Source organism: Danio aesculapii, chromosome 10 (assembly GCF_903798145.1).
Source record: "Danio aesculapii chromosome 10, fDanAes4.1, whole genome shotgun sequence".
In the NCBI taxonomy this organism is placed as follows: domain Eukaryota; kingdom Metazoa; phylum Chordata; class Actinopteri; order Cypriniformes; family Danionidae; genus Danio; species Danio aesculapii.
The window spans coordinates 5,518,259-5,541,171 of record NC_079444.1 but is presented as its reverse complement, the minus strand read 5'-3'; the positions used below and the strand labels follow the sequence as shown (position 1 = coordinate 5,541,171).

The window sequence follows — 22,913 nt, the reverse complement described above, 5'->3', positions numbered from 1 at the left end:
AAGTGCTGCTGTTAAACGGGTTATTGCAAAGCAAACACATAAACAAACAAATACATACATTAAAAAATCAATAAATTAAGAAATAAAACATAGAAAATGTACCCAAACGTAAATATGTACGATTGAAGCTTGCTTTAATTCATATTTAGGAATAAGTCATTACCTTAAATCTGAACTGCAACAGAAACACTATAAGTTATTGCCTTAAATGTATAATTTTAAGGATTTATTAATATATAACGTCTAACGTTCTTATAAAGAAGAAAATATTGACTGTACTTCCGTATCCGTATTATATATTATCCTTATATATACATCTGTGTATTTTATGGTAGTCTGTTGCAACGTCTAAAATACAACAAAGTTGTTAATTTTTTACTGTCGTGATTAATTAAAAATTATACTATATTTAAAAGATTTGTTGATTTTTGTCATTGTTATTCCGGTTGTCCGCCTCTGGATGGCGCGTCAGCGCGGAGCGTCGCTCTCTGTGTGTCGCAGCTTTGGTGACGTTTTTCCAATCGACTCCAGAAAACTCTCCGCCGCCGCGGCCTAGCGCTCCCGGTTCCAGTTTCCTGTCATTTTTTCACTCATGTTCGTCTGTCCGAATCCAAACCGAGCGGTACCCGCTGCCGTATGAGCCGCTGAACACGGCACTGTCGATTTAAACTGAGTTGTTACCCGGAAAGTGAGTGAAATTACAGTAAACGGAGCGAGGGAGCGATGACATCCCGAAGGTGAGAAACAAGCAAAAACAAACCAAACATTCTTCCTGCTACTTATTTATTTAGCTTTTCTTATCTCTGCGGGGTGTCTTATTTTCATGGTAAAGCAAGGAATTGTTTGTTAAGATAGTTTTAGGCTGTCCAAAATGCGAAAGCAACGTGTTTGATTTAAATAGCAGACAGTTTAATGATTTAAACCCATCAGGGCGAGACTGGACATGTTTGAGTCTGAAAGAGTCAGATTTACAGTGAATGAACTCTCTCTAAGCCACTCTCACAGCCTTTTTTAATGTTCATATTTCATATCTGTTGATCGTGATTGACAGGTCGTGTTATAGATTTGGGACAAGACATGACACTGTTGTGAGAATGTGACATGACAGCTCTGCCATCATTTGTCTTCCGTTTATTTAATGTATCTACCATCATTAACGTTGTTTTATTGTCATTTGCATTATAAATAGATCAAATGAATAGACGCATGCATAATTCATGCTGCAAGGAAAATGTAGGACATAATTGGACACTCAAATCATATTTAATACGCCGTTCAATGCATTAAAATATAAAATATAGCATGTTTAAATTGTGTAAGTGGACTTTTTCAAAACATGTACATGTTTGAAGTTAATAAACGATCAAGCAGTGTTTAAAACTAGGCATGGGCTGGTATAAGATTATGACTGTATGATATCCTTGTTAAAAATATCACGGTTTGACGGTATTGTGATTACTGCTCTAAAATATGATCTTTTTAAATGTCTGCATAAAAAAACAAAGGCTTTCCCCCTTTGAACACAATATATTTAATTCTGAGCAACAGTAAACATGTCAAGCTAAATAATTCAATCAATTAAATTGTTTCCTTCCACCTATTTGTATAGGCATTTTGGATATGCACATAAAAAAATCAGTTTATGGAAACGCCAAGATGTGCATAAATAAAAAAAAATGTGCATAAAAAATGTATGTGCATAACAGGATAAACTGTTTATTTGATAAGATAAGATGCACATAAACTACGAAGGAAACACTGTTACCGAACAAATTCCAGTATGTGCATAAAAAGTCATGTGATCATAAAAATTTGTGTGAAAGGACAAACCAGCAGGCTGAGCACATTGTAAAACATCTGAAATGTTGTTTTGGTCGTTCTAAAACGCCAACGAAACGAAAACAATTTCAGTATTATTGTTATTTTATTCATTACGTCCATAACTCTCATGAGCGTCTGTGCTTCGTGTCTCACACCTTCAAACGCCACCACGCATTCATTGTTTCATGGCATTTGTCTTTTGAAGCGCAAGTCATTTATTAAATAAAGAAAAGATTCACGCAGCTTCTCCTACCGCAGCAAATTTAGTTTTTACTGTTGATATTTGGCGCCAGTTAAGTGACAATTTTGTTCTCTTTGTCTTATTGGATGGAAACGCTGCTTTATTCGCACGTCTTTCATGTGATATTCCAGTTTTGCTCAAAAATTTAAGTTGTGTTTCTGGATAGAAACATAGCTACTTACCTCTGCTGTCTTCGTTAGTTTCAAAAACACAGATTTATTTACATTTTAAATTTGCATCTTCTCGTACATATACCGCAGGAACGGTGTAACAGAACATTTTGGAGGTTTTAAAACCTTGACTTTTCCAAACCGCGGTATACCTTGAAAACATCCGTACCTATTTAAGACATGATTAATGAAAGTAATTGTGGTGTCACAGTATACTCGTGCATTATTATTGCTCCAACGTTTTCAGTATGATAATTCTCTATATTTACTGATGATTCTGTTGGTACTAGGGCTGGATGATTAATCGAAAAGTAATCGAAATCAACATTCACCTATAATCAATCAAATGTTTCCAGGTCAATTTTTTTTCAATTACTTTCCCTACTGCGTGTGGGTCATGTGACCCCGCTGTGCTAAGGCTGATTTATACTTGTGTCCAAATCATCGGTATGGTCCGGTGCAGTTTTTGTGCGGCCGCATACCTCCAAACCACTTTAAAAAATGTAACTACACTTCACACCTTTGCACTACATTGACGATAATTAGAAGCGGTGCCTTGAGATGGCATATTTTCTGTTACAATAAAATTATAATTTACAATTAAATATTTGTTATTCACAGGATATACAAGAGAGACTGCTTATTTTCTCTATTTAATATGAAAATAATTTATATTGTTTATTTATTTAAGTTATTTATTTTCTCTTTTTTATAAGATAAAACTGACTGTTGGTTTTAGGTAATGTGTGTTTTAATTTCAGTTGCTCAATGTTGATGTTAATAAATAATCATAGATTGTTGACCGTGTGTGTTTCCTTTAATTATTTATGCACCGTTCATTCAAACATCTCACTTGTAATATGTGAGCATATTTACTGTACAAAACTTATCAGTGAACTTTAAGGGCAAAAAAAATTAATACATAAAATAATCGTTCATTAATAGTAATCGAGTTAAAATATTCAATTGAGCGAATTTTGATTTTAGACCAGATCGTTCAGCCCTTGTTGGTACTTTAATGTTTTGGTTTTGATTTCTTCATTTTTGAGTGATTTGTGCTTGTTTTGATTGTTGTCAAAAGTTTAATAATCAACTTTCATGTCATGTTGGACATTATATTCACACATTTGCTCACTCTCTCCTTAGGAGTATAATTTCAGAAAAGTATTCTTTGCCAATTCTAAACAGTGAAATCATATTAGCAGCCAATGACTATCAAAGTACAACATTCTTCATGGTCAATTAAATAGTGCTCATGTTGTTTTAAAGTCATATTTACATGCGATTTCAGACCAAATTTTCAAAGTAGCATGGTAAACAATGTAGGGACTGTGTCATAAGTTGTCATTGAATGAATGTGTGAATACAAAACCAACTTTCTGCTTTCTACACTACTGCTGTGTTTGTTTACAGGTGGTTCCACCCCAACATCACAGGAGTGGAGGCAGAGAATCTCCTTCTCACTCGTGGTGTGGATGGCAGTTTTCTGGCGCGTCCCAGCAAAAGCAACCCTGGAGACTTTACACTTTCTGTCAGGTGTGCTTTGACAGATAAACTTAAATTTGGGCTGGGAATAACCAGCTTTAATGGGAAAATAAATAATTTTTAAAAGATTAAGAAAAACTTATTTAAAATAGTGGTGCTACAGATTTTAGATATACCCCCCCACCCCAAAAAATAGTAGATGTTCTAGGTGTACTATACTTTGTTATGCATAAATAATTTAATGAATTTAGGCTAATTAAAAGAAAAAAGTACATGGCTTACTATGTACTTTTATTACTTGCTTACTTAGGGCTAGGGGTTGAACTGACTGGTCGACTTTAATACTCTACCATGACGTTTTTTGATTGGCTGCGCAGATCACATTTTTTTTACCTGAACTACATGACAGCTTTACACATGAAGGTGGTTCACTGAATAAAACTGACTTTAAATAATCGGAAGGCAGTTTTATTCAGTGAACCACCTTCATGTGTAAAGCTGTCATGTAGTTAAAAAAAACTAGTGCTGCAAAAATCAATTGCATACAAGATAAACGTTTGTTCTGATATAATATATGTTAGGGATGCTCCGATCAGGATTTTTGGAGCCAATACCGAGTACCAATTCCTTGTCATGGTGATTGGCCTATAACAAGTACCGATTCAGATGCTTTTAAGCTTTATTATGCATAAAGCACATTTGCCCCCATGTATGCTACTTAAGTGGAGATCTCTCCCTAATGAATTATAGATGTTGCATATAATTCCTTAAACATGTCTCTTATAACCATTTAGTGTGGACATGTCATAGTCAGAAGAAGGTTTACAGAAAATAATAGATCAAATAGAAAAACGGATACAAAAAGAAGAATTGAATGTCTCTATAAAGTTTGGAGCACATATGTTACATAAGAAGTTAAAATGCAGACCTGTTAATCCATTACTGCTTTACTAAAAGGATATAGGTATATAAACTATTGTTTATTGCAATAAGTATGTTATGATAAGTTATATTATTAAATATTCAAGTTAAAAATTATTTTGTATTTATTTTTTATTTCTCTAATTTATAAATTTTTTAAAAATTAAAAAAACTTTTTAATTAAATTTTATTTCCCAAATTTTTTATTTCTCTAAGCTATTTCTCCAACCGGGTTTTAATAAACTTGGAATATTGTTGAAAACACAGAACTTTCAGTTCTGATATGCAAAAAGATTTCAGTTCTTATGTGTCCTCTGCTTCTAAACTCGTAAACAAACAATTGTGATCGGTCGATGAGATTGACCACCAGATAACCGAGTACCGATCGAGTCATGAAATGGGATTATCGGCCGATACCGATCTCTGGCCAATCAATCGGAGCATCCCTAATATATGTGTGTGTACTGTGTACAGTATATATAAATACATGCGTGCAAAATTTTTTGAATTGTTTTTTTTTTATTCAAATATAAAAAGATTAATATGTATATGATACAAATGATAAATATATTGCATTATCTATGTAACAAAGTTGTTTTAGAACATGGATGTCTATAGTACACGCTGTCATACAGAGCTGTGGAGACATTGGTGTAATTTGTTATGGAATGTGTTTTTTTATTGAACTTTGAGTCTGTGATAAAGTTTAAAATGATGTTTTGTATAGTTTAGTGTTTATGCATGTGTGTGTATCACATATACATAATAAATATATGTAATACACGACAAATTTTAAGTCAAAACAAACTTTTGATTACGATTAATTGTGATTTTTATCTTTGCCCAGCACTAGTGAATATGTATTTTAATAAATTCAGATTTTCTTTTTTTTAATCCATATTTTTTTCCTAAACAGTACTAATATAAATCATCTTTCATTCTTTCACCTCCTCACTAGGCGAAATGGCGCTGTCACACACATTAAGATTCAAAACACAGGAGACTATTACGACCTGTACGGTGGAGAGAAGTTTGCCACCCTTGCTGAGCTGGTGCAGTATTACATGGAACATCATGGACAGCTGAAAGAGAAAAATGGAGACGTCATTGAGCTGAAATACCCTCTGAACTGTGCCGATCCCACCTCTGAGAGGTGAGCACAAACTTACCTCATTATCTGTCTGTCCTTACATGACAATTTGGGATGAGTTGTGTTTATAGGCTTTTCTTTATTGGCTGTGAACTTGAAAAAACCTTTTCTGACTGTCCTGTTTTTTTTTTTCTGCAACCACAAGGTGGTTTCATGGTCACCTCTCTGGTCGTGAAGCTGAGAAGCTGTTGACAGAGAAGGGCAAGAACGGAAGTTTCCTGGTGAGAGAAAGTCAGAGTCACCCAGGAGATTTTGTGCTCTCCGTACGAACTGGAGATGACAAGACGGACACCAGCGATGGCAAACCCAAAGTCACCCACGTCATGATACGATGCCAGGTAAAAAAAAAGACAAATCAAATGCATTATTTACAATGTGATTTTATTTTGTTAGCCTTTTTTTTTCATCAGATATGGATTAAAATGGTGTAGATCCTTAATAACCAAGTAGGCAATTAGTGTGCTCAAGTTGTGTGGAATTAAAATTAATTAAAAAATGAATTTAATTGGGATACAACAGATTTTATTTCATATATATTTATCTAAATTAAATCTGTGATATATGTACAGTTGAAGTCAGAATTATTAGCCCCTCTGAATTATTAGCCCCCCTGCATATTTTCCCCCAAATTCTGTTTAACGTAAAGATTTTTCCAACACATTTCTAAACATCATAGATTTAATAACTCATTTCTAATAACTGATTTCTTTTATCTTTGCCATGATAACAGTACATAATATTTGACTAGATATTTTTCAACATACTAGTATTCAGATCAAAGTGACATTTAAAGGCTTCACTAGGTTGACTAGGCAAGTTAGGGTAATTAAATCATTATATAAAAGTGGTTTGTTCTGTAGAGAATCCAAAAAAATTGGTAAAATGGGTTAAAAATTTGAAAACTGCTTTTATTCTAGCCAAAATAAAACAAATAAGACTTTCTCCAGAAGAAAAGTATATTATAGAAAATACTGTGAAAAATTTCTTGGTTAAACATCATTTGGGAAATATTTAAAAAGGAAAACGAAATTCACAGGGCTAATAATTTTGACTTCAACTGTAAATATTCATCTGTGCATGTTATTCAGTGTAGACAGTGATTATAATGGGTTCTATGACCCTTACAAATGATGAAGACCGTTGTCAGCCATTATAAATATACCTCAAGACATATGTTGCTAAAGCTGTGGCTCTTTGCAAAGACTGTACACTTTTATAAACAGCATTATGATCCTCTCTGGCAGACAAATGAAAATATGGGTACAAGTATGAGGTTACTGAAGACTGAAAATGAGAGAATTACAGCACATATATTTGAGAACATATATCTAAAGACTGTGCTAAATGTACACTTTAACTTAACATGCATTGCTAAAGTCTTTTAAGAGTAGTCTCTATCATTGCAGAAAAATTCTGTATTTAATACCAAAGCAGTAAAATATAAGCAGTCTTTACCTGTTGTTTTATATAATTATAATACTGTTGTTTCTGTTGTTATTTTGACAGCATGACCTGAAGTATGATGTTGGAGGTGGGGAGAAATTTGACTCGCTCACGGATCTTGTGGAGCACTACAAGAAAAACCCTATGGTGGAAACACTGGGGACAGTCCTGCAGCTCAAACAGGTGAATGATTGCCCATTTTAGGGGATTGGTTTAGAATTTGTACAACAAATGTTCCTTGTTCGTGTAAATCAAGTGCATTAAAATCCTTTAACACATGGCAATATTTGAAATGAGTTAATAAAACTATTATGTTTAGAAATGTGTTGAAAAAATCTTGTTATTAAAAAGAAATTGGGGAAAATATAAATATATTATGCTACCAAATATTTCTATTTCCAATAAACATTTTTTTAACTTGCTTTTTAAGAATCCTAAAAAACAAAACAAGTATCACCGTTTCCAGAAAAATCTAAAAACGGCTTTCAAACTTGATAATTAGAAAACATGTTTATAGTGCAGCAAGTAAGAATTATTTCTGGAGTAATGACTGCTGCTAATGCACCATTGCGGGAGTCAAACAAAAAATAAATTTGAATAAAACATTTCTTCTAAGAGTTTTATGTTATTTCACAAGAAATTTGCTAAACCGATTATAAGAGACTTCTTTCAAATACATTTTGAAAGATATTACCAAAACCTCACAGTGGTGCTGCAGTGCTGGCACATTTAATACAGCGTTGTGTTTCTTGCAGCCTCTGAACACGACACGCATCAATGCAGCAGAGATCGAAAGTCGAGTACGAGAGCTCAGCAAGCTTGCCGAGGCCACAGATAAAGTCAAGCAGGGATTCTGGGAGGAGTTTGAGGTGAGAGCCAATAAGCATCCGCTTTAATGCCAGATTACCCACTCATCTGTTCACTTTAGATCAATGTCGTTTTCTTACAGTTTTTGGTCATGCACTTAATTTTTTGTCCACACAGACGCTTCAGCAACAGGAATGTAAACTCCTCTACAGTCGCAAAGAGGGCCAGCGACCAGAAAACAAAAACAAGAACAGATATAAGAATATTCTTCCCTGTGAGCGAACATCATCATCATGCAAACCCATGAAACAATCATGTGCATGTGAGCCAATAATGCTATTAATATTGTTATCTCTGTGTCTCCTCCTCAGTCGATCACACTCGAGTCGTGCTCACCGATGGTGATGTGAATGAACAAGGTTCTGACTACATCAACGCCAACCTCATTATGGTAACAGAAGATTTTTAAAGCTCTGTCCAGATTTTACAGTAATGTGCAAACGACTTAGGTCACCTCCAGCTTTGGGAGGCAAATACGTTTGTGAAAATTGATCTAAAAGGTATGCAGAAGGTGCAGGGTCATGGTCATTAATATACAAACAGAAAATATGGGTAATATGTACACAACATTCAGAACAAAATTACTCAAGGAATCAAAAGACTAGCAGCTAAAATCTGTGTTTAACGTGAGCTCTTTAACACCAAGCATCAGCTTGAGTCTTTTCTGAAATGATGTGCTATTTAATATCCAGCATCTGTCAGCATTTTTAAGACTTCTTCCTTAGATTTAGTATCTTCTATCTTTCTTTTTCTCTCCAGGCTATGCTCATCAAATATTGCCTATACATACTGTACATAATATTTAGGTCTGGACTCTGCGGAGGCCATTTCATGACTTTGTTTCATCAGCTGTTTTTCTCTCCAATTATTTCATCACATTAGCAGTGTGTTTGGGATCATTATCATTCTGAAAAAAAAACAATACAAATTACATGCTTCCAAGTAGGAATTACAAATGACGAATTAAAACCTGTCTGCGCTTTTCAGCATTGAGCACCAAGCAAACAGCTTTTTTGAAATGATGTGCTATTTAATATCAAGCATCTCAGCGTTTCTAAGAGTTCTTCCTTAGATTTAGCATCTTCTATTATTTTTATCTCCAAGTAATTCTCATACTGACAATAATATTGCCTATACATGCTCTCTATATATTTAGGTCTGGACTCTGTTTAGGCCATTTCATGACTGTTTTAGTTTCATTAGCTTTTTTTCTCTCCAAATATGATTTCATTACATTAGCAGTGTGTTTGGGGTCATTATCATGCTGAAAAATAAAACCATTACAAATATGGTGCTTTCCAGTTCCTGATGAATTAAAACCTGTCTGTACTTTTCAGCATTTGCAATCCCAACAATTCAGGCTATACTGACAACAGCTCTGGCAGAAATGCAGATGAAACCAAGACAGAAACTCCAGTATTTTTCATTCATTCTTCCATTTTTCCCCAACTCTTTCTTTCATATGTCTTAAACAATTAGACCCCAAAAAAAATCTAACTAGGACCTGTATTTTCTTATTGTAGTTTAACTTAAAGAGAATGAGAAGTAATATATAATGTCATTATACCCTCAGTAAAGCAACAAATGTAACTGGGGGCCTAAGACTTTTGCACAGTACTGTGCATTTGTTAGCGTAACAACTTTTCTTTTTCTTTGGCAGCCTGATAATGAGGCTAAAAGCAACAATTCCAAGTTGAAAAGGAGCTACATTGCCACACAAGGCTGCCTGCAGAACACCATCAGCGATTTCTGGAGGATGGTGTTTCAGGAGAACTCTCGAGTCATCGTCATGACCACAAAAGAAGTGGAACGGGGAAAGGTGAGGGGTTTCCTAATGTTAAGACCTGTAAGGAACTGATTGCAGTATCGCTAAAATAAATATAGCATTTAAATGCATAAAGAATGATACAACATATGTTGAAATTATTAGGGTTCGTACGGGTGCTGGAAAACCTTGAAAATGCTTGAATTTAATCGTGTTTTTAAGATTTGAAAAGTGCTTAAATGTTATTGTTTTTGCTTTCATATTAATTCATCTTGTTAATTGTTAACTGTCACCATCCGCCACATGGTCGTTTAAGTTTACGTTTTTTTTGCAATTAAATGCTAGTCTAATCATGACAAACAGTATACCACTGTAATGGTCTAAGAGTCCTGAAAAGAGATTTTGTCACTGTTGTTTGTCCAATTGTTACGTTGGAAGAGTAATTGATTAAAACACATTTACTCTCACTCTGCAACATGTGCTACCATTTACGGTTACATTTTTAAACCATAATAGTGTAGTCTAAACATAAAGCTATCATGACAAACTATATATCATTTAAAAGCTTAAAATGTCTAGTTTCCATATCTGGTTTTGCTAGATATTTCTGAGCAACAGTTATTTATTAAGTTGCAACAAGGAAACTCATCAGAGTTGTAAAGCATTACTTTGCTACAGCAATCCACATGGAAATGTTCTTTTACTTGTTTATAGATGTTTTTCGAGGCTAAATTCGAATCAGATACCACCAGACTGTCCATACTACTTTAGAATTTTATTTCTGCTTTACAAATATTGCCAAAAGAAAATACAGTTTGTATTCCTCAAAACATTGGGGTGTCCTTGTATGGTCATCAATGCAAACTACATGGTACTGCGACCAAACAAAAACAAACTGAAAGCTTATTTTTTATTATCAACATTTTGTTATCAACAGTGTCTGTTTCTTTAAAAGAGTAATTAGTTATAGCTACTAGTTACTTCTCAAAAAATAGCAACTGAGTCACAATTATAAAAGTAACTAATTACCAGGGAAAGTAACTATTGCGTTACTTAAAAAAAAATCTAATTTGTCAAATGACTATAAAGTAAATATAAAACTTTGTACACTAATCTACACTATTTTAATGTTGTTGTGGGACAATGTGAGAGACAACCATCAAAATCAACATATTATATTATCATTATCATTTTTGACACCTGATCGTTGGTGTTTGCGACTGACAGTGTGTTTGCGTGTGTGTGAACACCTGCACTACCCTGCCTCTGATTGGCAAACGATATAAATGTACTCTATCTAAGCCAGTCATCACGTTCTCGGTTACACCACGTTCACAGACTCACCAGTCACACACACCCACCCCAGCCCCAAACGCAGACACACCCACTCCAGAGAAAGAGAGGTCCTATGGCTAAGAGAGACACTGCTCGCATAAAAACCGCTTCAGTGTTCTCAGTTATAGTAACGTGCATATTTTATTGTCTGTAGCGGTGACGGCATTGTAATGGGAGAAACAATAATATATTTAATTACTCGTTAATGAACAAGTAATGCCGTTAGTGACGCCGTTTATTCATAGCGCCATTATTCCCATGACTGGTTATAAACTTCCAATTTGAAATATAATTTGTTCAGATATTTAGATTAATTTTCATGTTGTGTAAAATACATATATTAAGCAATATATTAACATGTACATTTGTTGTTTTATTATTTTCACAAACATAAAGGCACATAACTTTTTATTTATGTTTTATTTACGTTTTTAAGCTTTTTTTCACATCAACACTTCTTAATCTGACGTCTGTCTTCTTTAAAGTGAGACCAAGCTTGAATATATGCACCAAGTCGTCGATGATTGCCATTTTGAATAAAGTGAAAAGTCAGGTTGTATGCTCATGTGCCTGTAGCGTAGTCTGTCTGTCTTATTTTTAAAGCCTCTGCCGTTTAAAATTAAAATAAATATAAATTTAAGATGAGAGATACATAAAAGATGTAAGTAAATTACACTAATTTAATGTAATTATACCATACTATAGAATACTATAGCAAATAGCATCTGATATAATGTGATGAAGTATATATTTGTATGTAAATATGTAATTTGCCACACTTGTAAAGTGCTGGAAATGGGGAAAATGCACATTTAAAGAGCTTCATTTGGACTTTGGTAAGAAAGGTATAAGAACCATGAAAAAATGTAAAGCAAAAAAATTACTTGATTTGTGGGGTGAAAACATAATCACTTAATTAATTATTATGCACTTTTATAATGCATTTGATCTGAACAATTCCCATTAGAAATATTGGAAGATATTGTTCCGACAATCGGAAAGCTGCAGCAAATAGGTTAATTTTTATCATTTGTATCCTTTGCATTTTGATAATCACACAAAGCCATGCCACTATTTAGTTTTTTAGTTAATTGTCCGTCCCATTCTGAAAAGTTCTGACATATTTTGTGTGCTTTTATTTCTTTTCAGAGTAAGTGTGTGAAGTACTGGCCTGATGTGTCTGCACTGAAGGAGTACGGAGCCATGCGAGTGCGCAACGTTAAGGAAACAATGGCGCACGATTACATCCTGCGAGAGCTGAAGCTGTCAAAAGTTGGACAGGTAAAGCCAAACTGAAATTGTTGCATTACCCCAAAATAGGTCTGCACAATACTGGGAAAATATGTGATGTTGTTGGGTGTTGCAATAACGATATTGCTTACGATATAACTAACTTTCTAAATGCTGTTTTATCAGCATAAAAATAATTATTTATGTAATGATCTTACTAAAATAAACAGGTAATAGCTATTTTTTTAGCTAATTAAATGTAAAATGTCAAGTTGCAAACATTTAGACTTTGTAACACCACGAATGACTGAAAACCTCAGTAGAAATTCAGAATCTTATTGGCTGTTGTCAATAAGATCAGTCGTACAAAATGTTCAACTGTCATTGGGTGGTAAGCAAATCATACTAAATTTAACAAATGAGATTGTACAAATTCATATGAATTAGCCACTAAATCAAAAAGTTACGAATTGCCATGAGATAGCATTAGTATATTGCGTATACTATTCTCGCAATAACGATAATTTCAATATATTGTGCAGCTTTACCCCAAAACACAAAAAGCAACAATAGACTGTCTGATTTTGTAGGGAAATACAGAGCGTACAGTTTGGCAGTACCATTTTCGTGCCTGGCCTGATCACGGTGTGCCTGGAGACCCTGGCGGCGTCTTGGACTTCCTGGAAGAAGTCAAATTGAAGCAGGAGGGCATAACTGGGGCTGGACCCATCGTAGTGCACTGCAGGTAATGACAAACCCATCAGAGATAGACTTTAAACCTATATGAGCTGATGACATCATACAAATGAAAATTAGGGCTGGCCGATATGACAGTGTTATAACTAGGTAGTGACTTAACTAGGTTAATTAGGCAAGTAAGTGTAATTAGGCAAATCATTGTATAATGATGGTTTGTTCTGTGGACAATCGAAAAAGAATATAGCCTAAGGGGGTTAAAATATTGACCTTAAAATGGTTTAAAAAAAAACTGATTTTATTCTAGCTGAAATAAAACAAATAAGACTTTCTCCAGAAGAAAAAATATTATCAGACATACTGTGAAATATTCCTTGCTCTGTTAAACATCATTTGGGAAATATTTCACATATTGGGAAAAATTCACAGGAGGGCTAGTAATTTTGACTTAAACGATATCATGATGATATAGTACAATTTCTGTTAATTAAATCAATTATTATTTTATATATATTGACTACATGTAAAGAACCATTTCTTTTTAACTTTTTAAGTATATACTTATTCATATGTGATCATATTTCTCACAATATTTAGAACTTTATGGAAGTGTTTGATTGAAATATATGTTAATAAAATGTAAAATACTTCAAAAAGTAATGGTTACAGGTCCAAAATTCTAATTACAATGTTAAATTTGTAATTTTACTGTCCATTTATTATATCCATACAATAAATATTGTCATATTGTCCAACCCTTGTTTAAATATTTATGACTTTTAAGTAGACTTTACGTAAGACATGTCAGTGCAGATATTTTCATGTTCAGGTGAGTTTTAAACTTGTTTTTTTTGTTTTGTTGCTGTTTTCTCCTACAGTGCTGGAATTGGACGAACAGGAACATTTATCGTGATTGATATATTAATAGACATCATCAGAGAAAAGGGTAAGGTTTACAAATCTAGACTGATCATCTGTTGATTAGTGGTCGACTTGTAAATCGCCTCATGTGTGCCATTATAATTCACAACTGAGAACTGAGAAATAATCATTTTTCAAAAAATATTAGGCCAAATCCCAATTTTTGTACCCCTACCCCCTTCCCCATGGCCCTTGAAACAGAGTGTAATGGGGAAGAGCTTAAAAATTTATCCCTAAGAAACTACACTACAGCACCTGCACATGTCATCGCGATCTCTTGCTTCATATGAGATCGACGATCGCGACTGCTGTAGTTAATCCAGTCGGTATTTATTTTCAGGAAATCACTAAAGGCATACATCATGTTATCATAATGATATAATGTGGCAATAAGCTCGTAACTGTACTGTGTATTTACACCGTGGCCATAATAATCTATGTAAACACAATAATTTTTGTTAAAATTATTTTATTTTATTTATTTTTTTTTTTTTAAAGCATGACGGTAAAACACAAACACGGTTATGAATATATTAAAACATGCTTGTTTGTTGTAAAAAAATTGTAATAATTGTAGCTGGTGTATTCTGGGAAATTTTCTTTCCCCTTGGTTTCGAGTGTCGTCCTGAAAAATCTGTTTCAAGGGTTATCTAGCCCTTCCCCTTAGCCCTACGGCGGGAATTGGGACACCCCTACCTCTTCACGTGAACACACAAAACAAGGGGTAAGGGGAAGGGCTAAGGGGTAGAATTGGACCTTAGTGATTGCTGTTCTGTTATTAGGGATTTAAGAAAATTATTTTGCAAACTTCCGTTGAAAAAAGGAATAATGAACGAATGAGAAAGAAAGAGCGAAGGAGAAATAAAGAATGAAAAAGAGACAGAAGAACGAACGAACTAGAAAGAAAGAATGAATGAGAGAGAACGAACAAGAGAAAGAACGAACGAAAGAAAGAGAAAACAAACCATTGAGAGCGAACGAGAAAAGAAATAACAAACGAGAGAAAAAAGAATTGAGAAAGAATGAACAAGAAAAGGGTAGAAAGTCAACAAGAGAAAGAAAGAATGAATGAACTAGAAAGAAAAAATGAGAGAAAAAACGGACAAAGGAATATTGCGAATGAACCAAACAGAAAGAATGAAGGAACTATAAAAAAGGAAAAGAAGGAGAAAGAAAGAACGAATCAATGAAAGAGACAGAAAAAAAACGAAAGAACAAGAGAAAGAACAAATAAGAAGGAAGGACGGAACAAACGAGTGAACGGGAAAGAAAGGAAAAATTAATACGATAAAAGAATGAATAAACGAATGGTGTGAATGAACAAAACAGATGGTGCATATGAACAAACAAACAAAGAAAGAACTAAAAAGAAATAAAGCAGGATAGAATGAATAATAAAGTGAAAAAACAAATGAGAAAAACAAAGAAAGAACGAATGAGAAAAAAAAGAGAAAGAAAGAACAAATGAGAAGTAAGAAAGAATGATTGAAAGAACGAACAAACGAATGAGAAAGAAAGGAAAAACGAACAAGAAATAAGGAACGAATAAATGGTACGAATGAACGAACAAACAAGAATGAACTAAATAGAAAAAAGCAAGAAAAAAAGGAACAAATGAGAGAAAATGCGAAAGAAATAAAGAACGCATGAGGCAGGAAGAAAAACGGATGAGAAAGAAAGAATAAATAAGAAAGAACAAACGAATGAGAAAAAGAAAGAATGAGTGAGAGAAATAACGAGAAAGAAAGAACAAATGAGAAGGAAGAAAGAAGGATTGAATGAACGAGAAAACAAACAAGAAATCAGGAACGAATGAATAGTATGAATGAACGAACAAACAAGAATGAACTAAAAAGAAATAAAGCAAGAGAAAAAGGAACAGATGAGAAAGAAAGAACGAACAAGAAAGAAAGAGCACAAATATGAAAGAAAAAAATGCGAAAGAAATAAACAACGGATGAGGCAGGAAGAAAAACAGACGAGAAAGAAAGAACAAATAAGAAAGAACAAACAAATGAAAAGGAAGAAAGAATGATTGAATAAACGAATGAGAAAGAAAAAGAAAGAATGAACAAAAAAGTAAGAGCACAAACGAGAGAAAGAAAATGAAGACAGAACGGATGAGACAGAAAGAAAAACAGATGAGAAAGAAAGAACGAATGAACAAACGAGAAAGAGCAGCAGGTGGAACTCGATATAGCTAATTTCACGCACACACATTAAAAGCTAACATTATTAGTACACCCCTATTGCTGATTCTCTTAGTGATGAACAAGGCCCTAAAATCAAACAGAAGCAACTTTACTTTAAAGCTCAATCTAACAGACAGTTTGTGTTCAGGAGTGGACTGCGATATCGATGTGCCCAAGACTATCCAGATGGTGCGATCTCAGCGTTCAGGAATGGTACAGACTGAAGCCCAGTATCGCTTCATCTACATGGCCGTACAGCATTATATTGAGACTCTGCAGCGCCGCATAGAGGAGGAGCAGGTGTGTACACTTACAGTGGGGGAAATAAGCATTGAACACGTCACCATTTATCTCAGAAAACATATTTCTAAAGGTGTTGTTGACTTGAAATGTTCACCAGATTTTTAGTAACAACCAAAGAAATCAGGATATGCAAAGAAAACTAAATTAATTAGTTTACAAATGAAGTTATGTGTAATAAAATGAAATGACAGAAGGAAATAGTTTTGAACACATGAAGAAAGGAAGGTTTGGAAGGGCAGTGAAAGCCCAGACAGCATCTGAAATCTCTCAGTAGTTCCTCAGCAACCCCCTGCTCCTCCTCAGTGTAAATGAACGTCAGCTGCTTCAGTCCAACATCTCCATCAGCAGGAGGATTAAGATGAAACCAGGGAGGACATTTCAGCAAGATAATGATCCAAAACACAGCCAAGAAAACTCTCAAATGCTTTCAGAGGAAGAAAATCAAGCTGTAGAATGGCCCAGCCAATCACCTGACTTGAATCTAATAGAGAATACAAAGTAAAGCTTAGATTTGATAGACGAGACCCAGAGAACCATTAAGATTTTGACACTTCGTTGAAGTCTGAAAAACTCACACCTGAGCAATGCATGTGACTTCATTTACCATATGAGAGGCGTGTTCAATACTTATTTCCCCCGCTGTACATCCACAGGATTTATTTATAGTCTATTTATAGTTGTACAGTGGTGTAGATTTGTTGTTGGAAATTTGATTTGGCTTAATTGACTGTTTTGATTCATTTTCAGAAAAGTAAAATTAAAGGACGAGAGTACACCAACATCAAATATTCTCTCTCTGACCTGACTGGAGGAGATCAGAGCCCTCTGCCACCCTGCACACCAACACCAACCTGTGCTGAGTGAGAACACACATGCTTTTTTAATCTAAATTGAATGTTTGTTTGTTTGTTTTTTATAGAGAAGTATTTTTGTCTATTGTAGGGGTGTTCAAATTCCGTCCTGGAGGGCCGATGTCCTGCTGAGTTTAGCTCCAACTTGCTTCAACACACCTGCCTGGATGTTTCTAGTATACCTAGTAAGAGCTTTATTAGCTTGTTCAGGTGTGTTTTATTAGGGTTGGAGCTAAACTCTGCAGGACACCGGCCCTCCAGGACTGAGTTTGGGCACCCCTGGTCTATTGAGTAAAAGCGTCAGATAATTAAAATGTGTGAAAGAAGTTTAAGGATCAATGAAGCAAGAGTTCTTGTATAATTTTTTTTTTCTTTATTGTCGTAGTTGTTGTAGTCATAGTAATAGTAGTAGTCGTCGTAGTCAATAGTCGTTGTAGTTATAGTAGTAGTAGTCATAACAGTAGTTGGCGTCGAAGTAGTCGTCATCATCGTAGTAGTAGTCATAACAGTAGTTGGCGTCGAAGTAGTCGTCATCATCGTAGTAGTAGTCATAATAGTAGTCGTTGTTGTAGTAGTAGTCGTCATCGTAGTAGTAGTCATAATAGTAGTCGTTGACGTAGTAGTAGTCATAATAGTAGTCGTTGTCGTAGTAGTAGTCGTCATCGTAGTAGTAGTTGTCGTCGAAGTAGTCGTCATCATCGTAGTAGTAGTCATAATAGTAGTCGTTGTCGTAGTAGTAGTCGTCATCGTAGTAGTAGTCATAACAGTAGTTGTCGTCGAAGTAGTCGTCATCGTAGTAGTCGTCGTCATCATTGTAGTAGTAGTCATAATAGTAGTCGTTATCGTAGTAGTAGTATTCGTCATAGTCATCGTCGTCGTTGTAGTAATAGTCATAACAGTAGTTGTCGTCGAAGTAGTCGCAGTCGACGTAGTAGTAGTAGTAGTCGTCATCATCGTAGTAGTAGTCTTAATAGTAGTCGTCGTAGTAGTAGTAGTCATGGTTGTCATCGTAGTAGTAGTTGTCATTGTAGTAGTAGTCGTCATCATAGTAGTATTAGTCCTCATAGTATTAGTCGTTGTTGTTGTTGTAGTACTAGTCGTTGTAGTAGTAATAATAATAGTAATAGTAGGATTAATATATATAATTATAATACACTAAACATTTTTTATCATTAAGTGTCATTGCTCTGTGAAATCATTATTAAAAGAATCATTATTATTTAATGAAAATCTCATTCACATTCATTCATTATGAATAACGCTTCAAGTAAAGTGTTGCTAATAGCAGTTAAGAGATAATCAGCAAATCACATATTCTTGATTTTACTGCACTTAAACATGCCAACGTTTCTGGAATATAATACAGAAAGCAATAAAGCCATACAGTTTATTGTTACTTAAGTGAAGATTTTTTGCTAAATGCAAATAAAAAACTCATGACATCGTGTGTTTTTTTCAGCATGAGGGACGACAGCTCTCGAGTCTATGAGAATGTGGGTCTAATGCAGCAGCAGAAGAGTCACAGATGAGACCCTGATCCCAGCACTGTCCAAATCACAGGTATGATGCTCATTCTTCACTAGCTGTTATTTTGACATGCTAACTCCATTTCCGCACAGTAGCTAGTATGGCTGGGCAGATAAAATGGTATCAGTATTTATTAACCGAACACCATTGTCAATAACGATAAAAAGTTTGGTATGAAGTTTCGATATGAAGGCTATAGTTTTATTAAAATGTGGCTGCTGAGCACATGCCTGGAAAGGAATGCCAATATGCTTTGATGCTGAAGCCCTGTGTGAATCGGGTGTTAAGGTTATTTCCAATTTAGGTGCACAGCTTGCATTTTCCAGGCGCACCAAGTTGAAAACTATCCAGAATGCCGTATGCGCTCCGCGATTCTTGTAAATAGAACTAACCAATCAGCTTCACACTTTGTATGGAATATACACATTTCAGTACTAACGGCAGACTAATTACCTCAGATAAACACAACGCATCCAAACACCGCAGTGCTTTTTAATTCTCTTCATAAATAAAAACTTATATCGCGAACCACAGCAATGCTTTGTTTGTCTGAGAAAACGATTAATGGTCGCCTAGTTATGAAGGAAAGAAACCACACGCTTGCACTAGCAGCAGTGAGGAGATTGTAAATAAAGAAGAATGAAAGGATTTCGCCAGAGAGGCTTTTTGGTTTCTTTTCTTGTGCGTCCCAGCCACTAGCTCCCCATCTGAAAGATGTTTTAGCGTAGTGGTAATGTAGTCATCCAACTTCACAATTTGTAATGTTGCAGTATGTATTTCCTTTACTTGAAAGCTCAGATTTGATAATCATGTTTTGTTGACAGAGTTTTAGGCTTACTGTATCATTATTATTCACACCTTAAAGTTTGCTTTGATTGTTCAGTGTTTACACTTTACTACTGCACACACATTGTAACATTTTATTTATCAAGTTTAAGAGTCTCTTTAACACTTATTTTATTTTATTATAAAGAGATCAGATATTTAATTTAAATATTTATGTTTTTGACTATTAAAACTATTTGCCTTAGTAATGTGGTAAATTAAAGTGGTTAAATAAATAAAAAATCCTAGTATTCCTAAATAGATTGTTAAAAAATATTCAATAATTATCGATACTGAATGATATAAAACATGATATCTTAAATATTTTTTTGCTGTATTGCCCAGCCCTAGTAGCAAGTGCAAATTGTGTTATTATTCTTTTCTGCAACGTTTAGAAACCATTTCTGTTTTGCTAATACAATTCCATTGTTATCATCGACCTTATTGACAGCTCTGATCTTCGAAAAGGCATGTTTGCGGTGGCCAAGTAGGAAAGAGTAATGACTCTGTGTGTCTTTTTTTTCTTTTCTTGACAGGAACTGTTTTTGTTGTTGCCAGACGCTCCTGAACACCTAAGAAGTGATCATGACTAAACTGAGAGACGACAAAAAAGCCAAAAAAAAAAGTTATAAAGAAAAAAAAAATTCCAGAGACCGGTCCACACAAGCTCAGAGACATGTGGATGGAGTGAATTTCATTTCTCCTTCCTGCTACGTAGCCTTTTAACCCCACACTAAGAAACCACTGTGACGATCATGAAGCCTTATACTGAATAAACCCAAAACAGCCCCTGCAAAATCATGTTTTTTTGGGTGTAGAGTTTTCTAAATGCGATTCAGGCTACATTTAGCGGGTGTGGGAAAAGCTTGCGCTTTGTTCATCTCTTACGTCATTTTTTTAAAAATCTGTCTCTTTCGAACCAAGTGAGAACCCTTTCTGGAAAGCATTAAGTGTAATAATCTAGCAGAAAACGGATCCTATCATCACATACGCCTTGGCTAAAATAATTAGAAACAGAGGAGAAGCAATTCACCGCAAAGGAAAGGGATGCTCTTCATCGTTGATTCATTTTATATGCAGTAAAAAGGCCATCTTTGTGCTAGTGCTAAATAATTCACATTGGAGGATCCCAATCATTCTCGTCCATTTACACATCCTCTGCCTTCAGTTTAAACCCAGCGTCCTTAAGACTTTGCTTCAAGCAGCAGGAGAACTTCAGTCCAGACGGGTCGGTTTGCCTTTTTGTCCCCTATGAGATCGACACCCCGAGGACTTTTCCGTGGGACGAAATGTCCGTGTCACTGGCTTGTTTGTGTTACTGAATTATTGTTCTGCTGCATCAGGCCACCCAGCAGCTGCTTTCGCTTGGCTGCGAATCCTGTTTCCTATTATTTTTTAATGATATTTCGCTGTCTTTTTAAAGAAAATAGTGTGTTATTTACGTCAAAGCACCGTACGAACTTAATTTCTAAATCACTGTTTTAAGAGTGACTGCACATTTCTAGCTTGCAGAGCAGTGGAAGTAATTTGGGTGTTACTTAGGCCCTTTATGATGGACAAACTTGACGTTTGGATTGTTTTTACCAGGTCACAAGCCGCCATTTTCTTGCAATGCCGTCTTTTTTTGGCTTCAATAGTAAACACTAACAGCTAACACTTTAATCTTTGCTTGTTTCACTAAACCAAATTCATTTCAACTAGTGTTGCTTATGTTCGAGGTCAGCAGTGTTTTGTCATTTGTTTATTTAACATTTTCACAAGTGCTTTGAGAAATTCCCTTCAGAATCAGATTTTCGTTCTCAACCGTCGGTGTGTTTTCTGTTTAATCGCTATTATCTGACCTTGACTTTTGAACATGATTCCTTATGCATTTAAAACACAAGTCGGTGCTCTTCGAGTTGGCTTACCGACATACTGTAGTGTCTCTATCGTCCTGATATGTGTATGTGTGTTTGTTTCTTGGAAAAAAAAAACTGCTGTTCGTTTGCTTTTTGATGTCTTCTTTTGCATTCATGCTTTCTTTTTTTTCTTTTCTAACTTTGACTCGGTGTCAGTGACCAATATTTTCCTTTTCTTTCATTTGAAACAAAGATTAGTCCTCTTGGCTACCCAGAAAGCATTACAGTCCAAAGCAACTAATGTGAATTTTTGTTTTGTCATCGTGAAGAGAACGAAACGGTTGTAGAACTCAATGCAAACTATATTTTTTAAAAACTTGTATATTGTACATGAATATCTTGTAGAGGAGAATGTACTTACTAAACATATGTAATTGCCATTAAGATATACTGTATGTTTAACCCAGCAGCATCTCTTCTCGTGCCAGACGGTGAGCCTTACCGAAGCTAATAAATAGGGTTGATCATGTTGTCGTTCGGCTATCAATGCAATTAACCCAACATTTCAACTCCTTGATAACAATAAACAAGAAGCTCACATCTTCATGGTTGAGTTCTCTTTTTTTATGATTGAGTGGTGGATGGATGGATGGATTTATTTAATTGATTTGGTTGGTTGGATGGATGGATTTATTTAATTGATTTGGTTGGTTGGTTGGTTGGTTGGTTGGTTGGATGGATGGATGGCTTGATATGGATGGATTGATTTGGTTGGTTGGATGGGTGGATAGATAGATAGATTGATCCAATTGGTTGGTTGGTGGATGGATGGATTGATGATTTAATTGCTTTGGTTGAATGGATGGATTGATTTGATTGGATGGATGGATGGACTTTGATTTGGTTGGATGGATGGAGGGATGGATACATTGATTTGGTTGGTTGATTGATAGATAGATTGGTTTAGTTGGATACATAGATTTGATTGATTTGGATTAATGGATGGGTTGGTTGGATGGTTGATTGATTTGATTGATATGGATGGATTTGATTTAGTTAGATGGAAGGATAGATGGATTGATTTGATTGGTTGGTTAATGGATGGACAGATGGACGTTTTGATTTAATTGAGTTGGATGGATGGATGGATGGATGGATGGATTGATTGATTTGGTTGGATGGGTGGATTTGGTTGGTTGGTTAATGGATGGACAGATGGACGGATTGATTTAATTCAGTTGGTTGAATGGATGGATTGACGGATGGGTCTATGGATTGATTTGGATGCGTGGATTTGGTTGGTTGTTTGATGGATGAATGGATGGATTGCCT

General features: G+C 34.9%; 1 protein-coding gene across 1 annotated transcript; it reads left to right on the top strand.

Moving 5' to 3' along the window:
• Nucleotides 1-510: 510 nt before the first annotated feature.
• On the top strand, nucleotides 511-22,187 carry ptpn11a (protein tyrosine phosphatase non-receptor type 11a). Its single transcript, XM_056466619.1, has 16 exons — nucleotides 511-737; nucleotides 3,646-3,768; nucleotides 5,597-5,791; nucleotides 5,934-6,126; nucleotides 7,295-7,414; nucleotides 7,987-8,100; nucleotides 8,216-8,312; nucleotides 8,410-8,489; nucleotides 9,759-9,917; nucleotides 12,348-12,479; nucleotides 13,019-13,173; nucleotides 14,003-14,070; nucleotides 16,386-16,537; nucleotides 17,288-17,400; nucleotides 18,851-18,951; nucleotides 20,280-22,187. The coding sequence occupies exons 1-15, from the start codon at nucleotides 724-726 to the stop codon at nucleotides 18,918-18,920; spliced, it is 1,785 nt and encodes a 594-aa protein (XP_056322594.1). The 5' UTR covers nucleotides 511-723; the 3' UTR covers nucleotides 18,921-18,951; nucleotides 20,280-22,187.
• Nucleotides 22,188-22,913: the final 726 nt, after the last annotated feature.

Excerpts from the sequence above, each read along its gene's own strand:
- ptpn11a (XM_056466619.1), top strand. Across the intron at positions 13,174-14,002 it reads CCCATCGTAGTGCACTGCAG|TGCTGGAATTGGACGAACAG; the intron begins GTAATGACAAAC and ends TTTCTCCTACAG. Across the intron at positions 17,401-18,850 it reads CCAACACCAACCTGTGCTGA|CATGAGGGACGACAGCTCTC; the intron begins GTGAGAACACAC and ends TGTTTTTTTCAG.